The sequence below is a fragment of the Myotis davidii genome, unplaced genomic scaffold (assembly GCF_000327345.1).
Source record: "Myotis davidii unplaced genomic scaffold, ASM32734v1 scaffold902, whole genome shotgun sequence".
NCBI classification, from domain to species: domain Eukaryota; kingdom Metazoa; phylum Chordata; class Mammalia; order Chiroptera; family Vespertilionidae; genus Myotis; species Myotis davidii.
Genome location: NW_006293951.1, coordinates 3627333 through 3641428, shown reverse-complemented (window position 1 = coordinate 3641428; position 14096 = coordinate 3627333). Strand labels below are relative to the sequence as shown.

At 39.9% G+C, this 14096-nt stretch overlaps 1 protein-coding gene across 1 annotated transcript in view; it reads right to left on the bottom strand.

The window, feature by feature from the left end:
• Nucleotides 1-181: 181 nt before the first annotated feature.
• The window catches only part of FAM60A (family with sequence similarity 60 member A), a 31693-nt gene continuing 17778 nt past the window's right edge, over nt 182-14096 (bottom strand). The window contains exons 5-6 of the mRNA XM_006767828.2: nt 4700-4850; nt 182-366 (exon numbers count right to left, since the gene is read on the bottom strand). Coding sequence (XP_006767891.1) covers nt 207-366; nt 4700-4850 — 311 coding nt within the window. The 3' untranslated portion in view covers nt 182-206. The remainder of the gene's footprint in view (nt 367-4699; nt 4851-14096) is intronic.

The following is a 14096-nucleotide window of genomic DNA, read 5'->3' as shown; positions in this document are numbered from 1 at the left end:
TAGACTAGACACTGGCTTCATAGTTGGTGGAACTTGTGGAAGTGGAGGAAAAAATAACCCATTCGGAACTATTCTAGAAATTGTCTTTTGGCAGAATAGCAGGTATCCAAGTGAAAAACAGGAAGGTCATTTTGTTGCTGTGTTTTGGGTTTTTTTCCCCCCTAAAATTTCAATCATTTCCTGTTCCCCTTCTACATACACCTCAGTCACCACTCCTGGGTGGAGATGGGCAGAGGCTCTGGGCTGGGCTCCTCCGGCTTCTCCGCAGCTGCCTTCTTGTTGCTGCAGCAAGGCTTGAAGAGGTGCGTGTCAATGAGGACTTCCCCAAAGCGGCCTTTATAGATAATCCCACAACATATTTTCTGTCTAAAAGAAAAATGGAGAGAACGAAATATATTAATAAGGCAGAAGAACAGGGATACAAAAAAAACCGAACTCATCATAATAGCTAGTACAACATGATCCAAAGGGTCTACTTCCACATTCCAAAAAAGGGCTCCCAAAGCCTGGCCAGTGTGGTTCAATGGTTGAGTGTTGACCTATGAACCAGGAGGTTGTGGTTTGATTTCCCCCGTCAGGACTCATGCCCGGGGGATCCATCCCCAGCGTGGGGCGTGCAGGAAGCAGCCAATCAATGATTTTCTCTCATCATTTATGTTTCTCTCCCTCTCCCTTCCTCTCTGAAATCAATAAAAATACAAAAAGGGGGGGCCTCCTAGAGAAACCCCACTGGCTGGGTAATGGGAAGTACCCAGGTCCCATACATCCCACACTGGATTCTTACCCGATATTAAGGGGAAAGAAGGCATTCTGGGAGACAGCAGTCAGTTTCAAAGGCTGCTCCCAAACTTGTAAACTGTTTCCTTCAAAAATCACCAACTCTTGAAGAAAAATAGCCACCATAACCAGGCTGACACAGGTGGTAGTTTTATATTTAAATATTTAGCAGATATAAAATATATACGTAACAGCACTCAAAAAATGACAACACGTAACACCCATACCTCCCATACTGCAATGAAAAAAATTATCACTTCCTGTGAAGTCCCCAGTTTGCCTGTCTCTAATCTCTCCCCACCTTACCTCATTCTTTCCTCATTTTAAGCACTCCTTTGTTCTTTTTATACTTCCTGGTTTTACTGCGTTTGCATCTCTAAACATATTGCTTAGTTATCTCATTCAGACATATGCATATTTTATGTGTATAAAATATAATTATCTCATATATAAAATCAGATATATACAGGATGGGACAAGTAGGTTTACAGTTGTTATGGAAGATATTACAATAATGCATCCTCATAACTGTAAACCTACTTTTGCCACACCCTGTATATAAAATTAGATCACACTGACTTTATGCATAGTATTTATAGAATATAGAAATATGGAATCACATGGTATGCCATAATTTTTTTTGCTCAGTATTAACTGAGGTTCATACATAGTTAAGCTTTATTTCATTTTAACTTAGTACAGTATTCCACCATGTGAATATACCACAATTTATCCATTCTCCTTTTGATGGGACTGATTTTTGTTATTACAAACATGCTGTACATTATCAGTGCATATATCTAAACGTTTTTCTAGGTTATGTTGTCAGGATATAAGAATGGGAATATGCTCAATTTTGCTCGAAAATGTCAATGTGGTTCCCTTCGATTCCTATTTTGCTAAGTTTTATTTTAAGGAATGTTCAAATTTATCAAAGACCTTCAACTTATCACTAAGATGATAGGCATTTTTTTTCTGCTCATTTAGAAACTCTTGGTGAGGCAAATTATATTAGTTGACTTTCTAATGTTTAAAACAATCTTATATCTCTAGGATAGTCTAACCTGATCATGATATACTGTTTTGATGTCAAAGTTATGTTAGATTCATAGAATGCTTGGGGCCTATGCCCTCTTTTATCTGTAATCTGGAAAAGCCAGTTGCAAGATCACTATCATTTGTTCCTGACGTATTTTGGAGAACTTGCGTATCTGGGCATGGGATTGTTTGAAGGAAAACTTGTAACCACCGAGTCAATTTCCTTATTATGAGCTAGTCGGGTTTTTCATTTTTCCTTGAGACAGTTTTGGTAAGCTGTCTTTTTCTACTAAAGTATATACTTCACATAAATGTTCCAATTTATTGGCATGTAGTTGTTAACATTGTTTGCGGGTAGTTTTTATCGCGCTAACAGGTGGCACGGGCCATTTTTGCTACATTTTTGTGCAAATGGCAACGTTCAGTAAAATTACGATAACTTTAGTTTTCGTATTTATACGTTATCCACACTCTACCGCTAGTCTATAAAAACCGTATTAATACGTGTCCCGCACTCTACTATCAGTCAACGTCAAACGTATAAGTAAAACGTATAAATACGTTTCCCACATATAATGTGTTAATGTCTTTTTATCTTTTAAATTTCTGCTTTACCTATAGCTAAATCTCCCTTTTCTTAGCTAAAATACGTATGTGTAATATTGTCTCTTTTCCTTGATCTGCATTATCTCTAGTAATTTTTTTGGTCAGGTCGTTTACAGCAACCAGTTCTTAGCCTTATTGATCCTATCCACTGCATACTGGTTTTCTACTCCATTTATTTCTACTTGTTATCTTTAGGATTCCCTTGCTTTTATTTTTTCTTATATTGGGTTTCATTAACCTTTAAATTGGATATATATCACTTCATTTGCTTTTAGTCTTTCATTTATAAAAAGCATTAGGAGGATAACTTTTCTTTTTTTTAACATTCTTTTATTCTTAATATATTTTTATTGATTTCAGAGAGGAAGGGAGAGGGAGAAAAAGACAGAAACATCAATGATGAGAATCATTGATCGACTGCCTCCTGCATGCATGCCTCCTATAGGGGAGTAAGCCCGCAACCCAGGCATGTGCCCTTGACCAGAATCAAATCTGGGACCCTTCAGCCTGCAGGCCACTGAGCCAAACCAAACCAGTTAGGGCGCTCTTTTTACCTGTTTAATGTCATACCACCTGTTTTGATTTGTAGTATTTTTCATTTATTTTTTAGTTATGAAGATTTTCTATTTTATAATATACTTTCTTCTTTTTTTAAAATAAATATGTATTTCATTGATTTTTTACAGAGAGGAAGGGAGAGGGATAGAGAGTTAAAAACATCGATGAGAAACATTGATCAGCTGCCTCCTGCACACCTCCTACTGGGGATGTGTCCGCAACCCAGGTACATGCCCTTGACCGGAATCGAACCCGGGACCCTTCAGTCCACAGGCCGATGCTCTGTCCACTGAACCAAACCGGCCAGGGCTCCATTGGTTTCTTAAGAGTGGAAAGGATGGGGGAGGGGAAGAGAAAGAGAGAGAAACATGGTGTGACAGACACATTAATTGGTTGCCTCCCCCACATACCCGGACTCGGGGGAGAGGGGCTGGGATCAGAAATGCTGGGGAATTGCATCCATGACCCTCTGATGCAAAGGCTGCTGCTTTAAACACTGAGCCATGCTGGCCAGGGCTGTTCCACTATTTATGCATTCATTGGTTGCTTCTTGTATGTGCCCTGACCAGGAATCGAACCTGCAACCTTGGTATACCAGGGCAATGCTCTAACCAACGGACCTGCCCAGCCATATTTGCTACTGTCTTTAATTTTCCTTCTCAGACCCTCAATATAGGGTCTCTTTATTCTGCCTGCTGTGCTGCAGAATGTTCATTATTGAGGGTCAACTTGGCAGCCACTCAATTTTTTTGCTAATCAAAAAGTTTTATGCCCTTATTTAAAAGATATTTTTGCTACATGTATACAATTCTAGTTTGAGAGTCATTAACTCTTGGGCCACTGAGGAAAACAACCTGTTGTTTCCCGGCTTCCTTCATTCATGTGGAGAGCTCAACTTTGTGTTTGTTGTTCCTTTGAAAGTAATATCTGTTTTCTCTCTGCTTAAAGGTCTGTTTTGTCTTTCATGTTCTATAGTTTCACTATGATGTGTCTATGGATAAATTTTCTTTACTCATAAGACAATTGGTTATTTGCTTTTAATTTGTTAGTCTTCCTAAATCTGTGAACTAGAAAATCCTTAACCACTTTTCTCTTTGAATATTTTTCTCTTTTCTAGCCTATCATCTTCCTGACTTAGGAGTCCCACATTTACTTAGTATTAACCTGTTTATTCCTTATTAACTTGCCCACTTTTCAATGTCATTTTTAAAAAATTTAAAAATATGGCCGAAACCGGTTTGGCTCAGTGGATAGAGCGTCAGCCTGCGGACTGAAAGGTCCCAGGTTTGATTCCGGTCAAGGGCATGTACTTGGGTTGCGGGCACATCCCCAGTAGGAGATGTGCAGGAGGCAGCTGATCAATGTTTCTAACTCTCTATCTCTCTCCCTTCCTCTCTGTAAAAAATCAATAAAATATATTTTTTTTAAAAAATAAAAATATGTATTTCAAGCCCTTTTACTTTTTTCAGTGAATGAGTTGGTCAGAATGAATACCTAAGTCTACTCCATTACAGGGAAAATTCAGGTTCCCTAACATGATTTTCATTTTAAGTCATTTTAAATAGGAAAAAACACAAAATCCCAACCCTTAGCTCAATTCTTGCTTAATCCACCTCCAAGCATGTGTGCTAACAGCCATTTAATTGCTAAGGAAGGAGGGACCTGTTGCCTGTAATTAAGAAGGCTTGTTGGTTAGAGAGGTATTTTCTATCACATTTACCTTTTCCAGTACGTGAGATCTAAAAAGGAAAAAACTGGCGTTCTGCTGGAGCCCGAAGCCACCTCTGTATCTGAGCCATCATCTGACTGGTTACTGTAACAAGGAGACTGGGCTGGGGAGGCACTGGAGGTGGTACTGTGAGCATCAGAATCTGCAATGAAGAGAAAACAAATTATTATTTCATTATATGCTATTGCAACTAAACCTCGGCATAAAACACTGTGAATGAGTTAGTAAAAATAAATAAATAAATAAATAAAATTATTTTCCTATTCACTACTGATACTTGAAGATATTTCTACTAACTAAAGTGTTTCTAAAACAATATGAGAACTTAAGCTTCCTGGAAGGTAAGGGTAGACATACTTTGCCCTGTTCCTCCGGTTTTAATAAGCACAACTAAAAGCCCTGAACCTTACCTAAAAAGTGAACCTAAAGACCCTGGAAGTTGTCAACAGCTAGAAAAGCTTGAGACCCAAGGAAGGTCATGGTAGTGAGTTCCCTAGTTTTTATGGGCTTTCTTGTTGCCTCATAAATAGCCAACCCAGAAAAACCTATGGATGCAGACAATTTTTTTTTAAAGCCAACAAAAGCCTGCTCTCGCTATAGACCAGGAAAGGGGAAGCCTAGCAAGGCAGGAAACTTTTGTTAGACAATAGTTGCTCTACTCCTGGCATACCACAGAAAAAAACGGGCCCAACCCCACCCACCTCGGCCAAGGCCAAGCGGGGAGCCTAGGTTTCCATCCTCACGAGACTGTTCTGAGGCAGCCCAGCACGTCCGCCAGCGTGTGTCAGGGGAAGCCTATTGAAGAGTCAGGACTTTCACTATGGCCCACCGGAAATAGGGTCCCCCCACCATGTGGGAGCCTCAGTTCCCCATCACCTGGCAGCCATGGGGACCTCCCACCTCAGATGTCAATGGAGGTAGAGTGGAGAACTTGTAACACCACCTGGCAGGAACAAGGTGGGTCCCTCCCCCACACCCCTTGCTGGAGGAGTACTTAAAAAAAAAAAAAAAGCCAGTTAAAACAGAAGGTTTTATTTTTTTATTTTTATTTTGTTTTATATTTTACTGATTTTTTACAGAGAGGAAGGGAGAGAGATAGAGAGTTAGAAACATCGATGAGAGAGAGACATCGATCAGCTGCCTCCTGCACATCTCCTGCTGGGGATGTGCCCGCAACCAAGGTACATGCCCTTGACCAGAATCGAACCTGGGACCTTTCAGTCCGCAGGCCGACGCTCTATCCACTGAGCCAAACCGGTTTCGGCCAGGTTTTAAATAAGATCCAATCTCAAAACATAATTCTTAAATTCCAGGTTTCTATCAAAAATCATATCATATCCAGTACCTGGAAGATCTCAAACTGAATGAAAAGGCAAGTAGATGTTAACACCAAAATGACAGAGAAGACATAATTATCTGATGAAAATTTTAAAGTAAACCGTGACAAAAATGCTTCAACAGCCGAGACCGGTTTGGCTCAGTGGATAGAGCGTCGGCCTGCGGACTGGAGGGTCCCAGGTTCGATTCCGGTCAGGGGCATGTGCCTGGGTTGCGGGCACATCCCCAGTGGGAGATGTGCAGGAGGCAGCTGATCGATGTTTCTCTCTCATCGATGTTTCTGGCTCTCTGTCTCTCTCCCTTCCTCTCTGAAAAAATCAATAAAATATATTTTTAAGAAAAAATGCTTCAACAAACCATTAGGAACATGCTTGAAACAAATGAAAACAGAGCCTAGGCAAATACCAGGTCTCAGTTTTTAAAAGATGACACTATAAAGAAAAACCAAGTGGAACTGAAATGTGAACTGAAAAAAATACAATAAATGAAATAAAAAGCTAGTTGGATAGGCTCAACAGCAGAATGTAGAGGACAGAGAAAACAACCAGTGAACTGGAAGAACAAACAACAGAAATTACCCAACCTGAACAACACAGAGAAAACAAACGAACAGAGTTTTAGAGGCCTGTGGGACTCTGACAAAAAGCCAACACTCATGTCAGTGTGGTCCTGGAAGGAAGGAGAAAGAGGGCGGAGGTGAAAAAATACTCAAAGAAATATAATGGCTGAAAACTTGCCAAACTTGGCAACAGACATAAACCTATAGGTTCAAGAAGTCGAGCACACCCTAAAACAGGATATACCCAAAGAAATCAAAGCTGAGACACAGAATTAGCCTTCTGAAAACTAAAGACACAGAAAACTGACGTTACAATAGATCCCGATTTAATAAGTAATAAAGGCAATTCATCAGATACAAACTAAATATGACTTAGTATTTTTGCCCTCAGAAGACTTCATATAAATTTCTGAAGTGGAAAGCAAATTGATAGTCACTGTGCTATAAGGATTATGCTGCTATTCCACAGCAGAGCAATGTCATAAATAGGGTTGAGCCTACCACACATCTTGCCTTTGGTTAAAGACTATCCCCCTCAAAAGTGGGGGAGAGTGGGTGGGTGGGAGGTAATCAACCAAAGACCTTGTATGCATATTTGTATACATGCATATATGTATACAGTGGGGTGGTGAGGGCCTGGGACAGGGTCGGGGGAGAAAGGGTTGAGGGGAGAAAAAGGGGACATATGTAATACTTTCAACAATAAAGATTTTATTAAATAAAGACTATTTCCCTCCCACAGGTGGGTAGAGCAGTCCTTCAATTCAAAGAACCAAGCAAATATTTACTAAGTACAGACATTCCTCGGGTTACATCGGACTCCACATACATCGTTTTGTGGTTATGTCACCATCTCCCATTTATTTATTTAAAAAAAAGTTTCGTCATTTCGATGTATGTACATATGTGCTTTATGTTTTTTATTATTTATTTACCACAAATAAAGGTCAGGAATCTTTCTTTTAAGCTTTTTTACTGTTTCACTTAATTACTGCTGTGTGTGTGCTCCATGTGAGTGACGTAGGTGCTTATGTAGATGGGTTCCGACTTACGGCGAAAATCGTGTTACATCGCGCTTTAGGAACGGATCTCCAACGTAACCCGGGGACCTACTGTATCTACTAGCCATCCAACCCTGTGTCATATCGTGCATGGAAAGAAACAGACTAAAAAAACGTTTTTGAATAGAGCTCATAAGTGTTTTGTATTAACAAAAGTTTACATAAAATTAGGTAACTAAAACAAAGAAGGCACCATCAGTGTTCTAATATGCTCATTCATTTCTAATATATGAATAGTTTAACTTCATAAAAATAATTCTCACCCTGCCTGGCCAGTGGTTGAGCATCGACCTAAGAATCAAGAGGTCACAATTCGATTCCCAGTCAAGGCACATGCCCGGATTGCAGGCTCAACCCCCAGTGTGGGGTGTGCAGTAGGCAGCTGATCAATGACTGATGTTTCTATCTCTCTCTCCCTCTCCCTTCCTCTCTGAAATCAGTAAAAAGACATCTATACTAATAAAAGCCTAGGTGGCCCTTGTGCACAACGTCGCCACAAGATGGCCACACACACAGCTTGGGGGTCCCGTGGCTCTGCGTGGCGCGGAGGAGGCGGGTCACAGCAGGGGAGGGTAGTTGGGGGTGATCGGGCTGGCAGGGGAGCAGTTAGGGGGTGATCAGGCTGGCAGGCGAGCAGTTAGGAGCAAGAGGTCCTGGATTGTGAAAGGGTGCAGGCCGGGCTGAGGACACCCCCACTCCCCCATCCATGCACGATTTCGTACACTGGGCCACTAGTATTTAAATAAAAACACAAAAAAGAAAACTCACTATATTAGGAAGTGCTTAATATCTATGAACCGTTTGAAAGTGCAGTTATTTGACCATTTCCAACGTATAAAAATGACAATTTCATATGGTTTAATCTAATACTTGTGATACTAGGATACAACTTAATTATATACAAACACATTTTGTAAGAAAAACTCTCTTCTAGAAATTCTTCAAAGAACTGCAATTTAAACAAAATTTTTAAACAGGGTTTGGAAAGGCACAAAAGAGTAATTGGATAGCATGGCATGGCGTAGGTAGGTGCAATGAGCAAAACTGTGGAAGCAGAACACACTGCGCACATGGAGGCATCTACTCAGTCCAAACATTCTTCTGAAATAGAACCTTCAAGGACTTGCTAGGGATTTTCAACTTTATTCTGTAGCAATCAGAAATCATTGCAGATTTTAGAAAGAAGGATGACAAAAAATAGCTAACATTTATAGAGGAATTTGTTGCATTTTTTAAAACCCTTTTCTCTAATTAGGAAATTGTGGTTACGTCAATGTTAAGTGACACCAGGGTCACATATTTGTAGGTGTCAAGAACTAGAACTCAGATCCAGAGTTTCCAGCTTCATGTCCAAAGCCTTTGGAAAGAATGCCTCAGGAAGAGGAACGCAGGTCAGGTACAGGCAGGATGCTCAGAAGCAAATACATAACCTGAGGCAAGGAAACCATTCAGAGGGTGATGTATAAAAATTCAAATATGTCACAACTGTTTGGTACATTGCATACAGGTGTTAGCAATTCACAATGCACCTGGGAAACCCAGTGTAAGTCTGAACCTCCAAAACCCACACATCTTTCCTTTTCAAAGGGACTTATTTTTCAGTTTCCAGCCCCAATCTAAAATTAACTGTGCATATTCTCTAAGTAAGGCAAACGTTAGTCACATGTCACTTTCCCTATAATTAAACAAAGGAGCTAGGAATATATGTATGAGTATAATCAATTCCTCTAACCACTGTCAAGTGGTATAATAAAATTACTATTTCCCAAATGTTTATTAAAACATCTACTGATGGCGGGAGTAGGTTAGAAGGGGTCAATGAGGGTCAGGGGGGAGAGACATCTTTAATACTTTCAACAATAAAGATTTAAAAAAATAAAAGTGGAGAGATTTCAAACAAACAAAAACATCTAGTGAGAATGAAGGGTAGAGTAGGTCATTTTTTTCTCCTTAGAGATAGCTGGTGAAGAAGGGAATATATATATAATTAAAACATACATACTTAATGTTAGCAAAATATTTTACTAGAAAGGCACTAAAATATTTTAGCCAAAGATTAAATACAGAGTAGGCAAAATTAGGTCTGCAGTTGTTCTTATGGAAAATAATACAATATTAAATTGTAAAAATATCCAAGGTCCCAAAAAGCAGTTATTTGTGTGATGAATTTGGTACGCCAGAGACCTCCTCATCAATGAAAATCTCATATACAGTAATTGGATTAACGTGAATTTTGAATATCTGGACCATTGCTTACATGTTAGTATTTCTTGCATTTTTAACATGGAGAACAAGCTGGGAAGTGAGGTGTTCGGGAAATCGTATGAGGCACAGGTGGTGGGAAGAAGACAGTTGAGCTTTTTCCCACTGAGAAACTGCATTTTCCATCTTCCCAGGCAAAACAAATGGGTATTCTTCTCATACCATTTCAACTTAGGAAAGTCTTGTCATTTAACAAATATGTCATTTAACTTAAGATTAATAGGAAAGGTTTCATAAAATAGTGTGACTAAAGGAAATGACTATGCCAAACCCAGCAAATTAAATGCCAGCATGTTCTAATTGGGACTCTAAATATAACTCTTATTTCCTACTGGCTTAGAGTATTTGATGTAAAGAATGGAGTGCAATGATAATGATATATTCCCACTTGGTCATATAGGACCAGCTTCATACTCAATATATTCACTAATGACTCAAACATCTGGCTATTAACATGCCCTAATTCCCTCCTCCCACTTTTTTTTTTTTAAATATATTTTATTGATTTTTTACAGAGAGGAAGGGAGAGAGATAGAGAGTTAGAAACATCGATGAGAGAGAAACATCGATCAGCTGCCTCCTGCACATCCCCCACTGGGGAAGTGCCCGCAACCCAGGCACATGCCCCCGACCGGAATCGAACCTGGGCCCCCTCAGTCCGCAGGCCGACGCTCTATCCACTGAGCCAAACCGGTCTCGGCCCTCCTCCCACTTTTTTTGGTTAACTGCCATGGGTCAAATGTTTCTTCTACACAATTGATTCATTTATTTTAATGGCTGCCTTTTAATTTTAGTCTTTTCTTGCTCACTGCCATCATCTATGTATGTAGTCAGTAGAAAACAAAATGTGACCATACTTTTTGGTGGAAAGACTTCACCTTAAAAGTGAAAATTTTGAGCCCTAACTGGTTTGACTCAGTGGATAGAGCGTCGGCCTGTGGACTGAAGGGTCCCAGGTTCGATTTCAGTCAAGGACATGTACCTTGGTTGCGGACACATCCCCAGTAGGGAGTGTGCAGGAGGCAGCTGGTCAATGTTTCTCTCTCATCGATGTTTCTAACTCTCTATCCCTCTCCCTTCCTCTCTGTAAAAAAAATCAATAAAATATATTTTTTAAAAAGTGAACATTTTGAAAGTTGAAAGAAATAGCTTGGAATAATGCCACCAAAGGCTGAGTGGAAATTGCCCCTTTCAAAGGTGCCATTTTTATGAGATAAGAATTTAGTGTTTAATAGTTCTTCTGCAAAGAATAATTCTATATAATAAAGAGGTCATATGCAAGTTGACCGTCACACCCTCACACAAGATGGCCAGCAGGGGAGGGAGGGCAGTTGGAGGGGGACTGAGCCAGCAGGGGAGAGCAGTTAGGGGTGACCAGGCCGGGAGGGGAGGAAAGTTAGGGGCAACCAGGCTGGCAAGGGAGGGAAGTAGGGGGCGACTGGACCTTCAAGGCAGGGCAGTTGGAGGCAACCGGGCCGGCAGGGGAACAGTTAGGCATCAATCAGGCTGGCAGGGGAGTGGTTAGGGGGTGATCAGGCTGGCAGGCAGAAGTGGTTAGGGGCAATCAGGCAGACAAGCAGGTGAGCGGTTGGGAGCCAGCAGTCCCGGATTGTTGAGAGAGGGGGATCGGGCCTAAACTGGCAGTCAGACATCCCCGAGGGGTCCCAGACTGGAGAGGGTGCAGGCTGGGCCAAGGGACAACCCCTCCACACCCATGCATGAATTTCGTGCACCGGGCTTCTAGTGTGTTGTATAATTTGAAATAAAGGTGTATAGTAGCCTTACGAAGAAGAGCATTATTACTGACACAAACCATTGTGAATAGGTGAAATTGTTAAATGGGTAACACTGATAAAGTTTTCATGCACAGGGAAAATGTATTCACCAGGTTTCTAGGTAGCAGTCTGCTTTTACTTTGTAATCTGTAGTCCTCAAAAGACTTTAAAAAAAAATAAAGTCCAAAGAAATAAAAATAAAGTCCATCCTCATACTTAGGTTATATAGGTTAGTCTTCTTTATTTTTTTTCTAAATTCCATGTTAAATGTCCAGTGGTAACATATACATACCTATGTTATATATTGAGGCGTCTCTACTACGTAAGCAAGAATTGCTCTTTCGTCCTAGCTCCCAAACTGTGAACACCTACACAGAATTCTAATGTAGCAGAAACTAAATCATTACATGTTACTGCCATTCAAAGAGTACCCTGTTCTGTTAGATACTGTTTTTAGTGAAAGAATGTGTAGTCCTCCAGAACTACATTATGATCTTTGTCTAATCATAGTTTTTTTTCTTCATAATGACAAGGTAGTGTTTACTTACCACAATATTATTATAAATGGATAAGTCACCTGTGACAGTATAAAGAAAGGAAATGCTTTCTGAAAAGACTGGAGATGTTCATTTAGAATTTTAAGTGGTAATTTTGGAATTCATTTGCCAATGCCAACCTATTGTCTCAAATATAAAATTTTTTAAATTGACTTTTAGAGAGAGAGGAAGGGAGAGGGAGAAACATCAATATGAGAGCAGAACACCCTGTATAGGCCCCACATCAGAAGGGATCATCAAGCAGCATCCTGGGCATGTGCCCTGACCAGGAATCAAACCAGCAACCCTTCAGTGCACAGGACAACTCCCAACCAACTGAGCCACACCGGCCAGGGCTATGTAATTCTTACTACAGATGTTAAAATTGTATTTGTATGATTGGATAAATGTTGATTGCCCTAAGTTGGTGCCAGTTTCAAAGGATAAGTCTCTTAGATACCATAATTAAATTTGTGTTTACAGCTGATTATAAGTTTCTTAATCTTAATTATTCTGGAGTATTGACCTAGAGACATTTATTATGCTGTTCTTATGAAAACTCCAACAGGACATTTTGACAGAGCATAATGATGGTGATGACAGGAAATGCATGTGACTAAAAGATTTACTTCTAATTTCAGTGTTTTTCAAAGCTCATTGTCACCCTTCCCTAGGAAGCCTCTTCAGACTTCTCTAATAGCGCCCCAATATATTTTATTATAGATTGGAAAAAGAAAATACAAAATTAATAAATACTAATACAAGAATAAACTGTCTCGCATCTCACATCTGTAAACCTAATTTTGCCCAACTCTGTAAACCATCAGAATAACTAAGGACTGGTAACACCTACTTACCCAAGAGCACAAAGTTAGCAGCAGATCTGGAAAGACTTTGGAGTTCTGAGATATTGGTTATAGTGCCCCAGACCAGACAGCAGGATGGTATAGAAAGAGCACGAGGCTTTAAAGTTAGACAAACAGGAGGTCAAATTCATCTCTACCACTTACTAAGTGACCTGGGTCAAGGTTAACCCTTTGAGTGCCAACCAATATCCTAGGAACTATGCTAAAATTGCCAAGGCATTTTTGCTGATTTTACAGCAGTTTAGGAAAAAAATTATGAATCACAAGTAAATGAAGTTACATATTCAAAAACTTAAGGAAACCTTTACTACATTGACATATTTAGCAATATCATCATCACTAATAAAAGCAGACTTAGATCTGGACGCCATTTCAAAGCTTTGATAGTGCTCCCGGCACTTTTAGGCAAAGACAGGAGGAGTGCGATTGCGCTCCCCGGCACTCTAGGGGTTAAATTACCACTCCAGTGCTAATCTCTATCACAGAAATCATGGCGATAACTATGTATGTGAAGTGCTCGGTAGATATACCAAAGTGCTCATGAGATGACAGCTATCCTTCCTTTCTCAGTCTACCTAGATCAGTAGATTTAACTGTTTTCCCATTGTTTCAAAACATGCATTGATTGATAACATTTTGTCTATAGATTTTTTTTAATCCTGAAAACTCTTAATACTGACCCACAACCCATATCTACAATTCTGAAAAAGCTTTGAAAATGGAAAGTGTATTCCTAATCCATGTGGTCACTATATCTGGCTTGACGTGAACTATAACTAAGGAGCCAAACCTGACTAACCTATTTATAGTACAGTTTATTGATTCCAGTTACATGAACACTGTGTGAATATCTATTCCATCTGTGTGAATACCGTTTCACTGCAGAAACACAAATGTGTTTGATTTAACAGCACTGCCTCAGATCTTCCCCCACTAGGGGAGATGATACAAAGGTCACATAATAGCATTATATGCCCTGCATTTCCTTTTC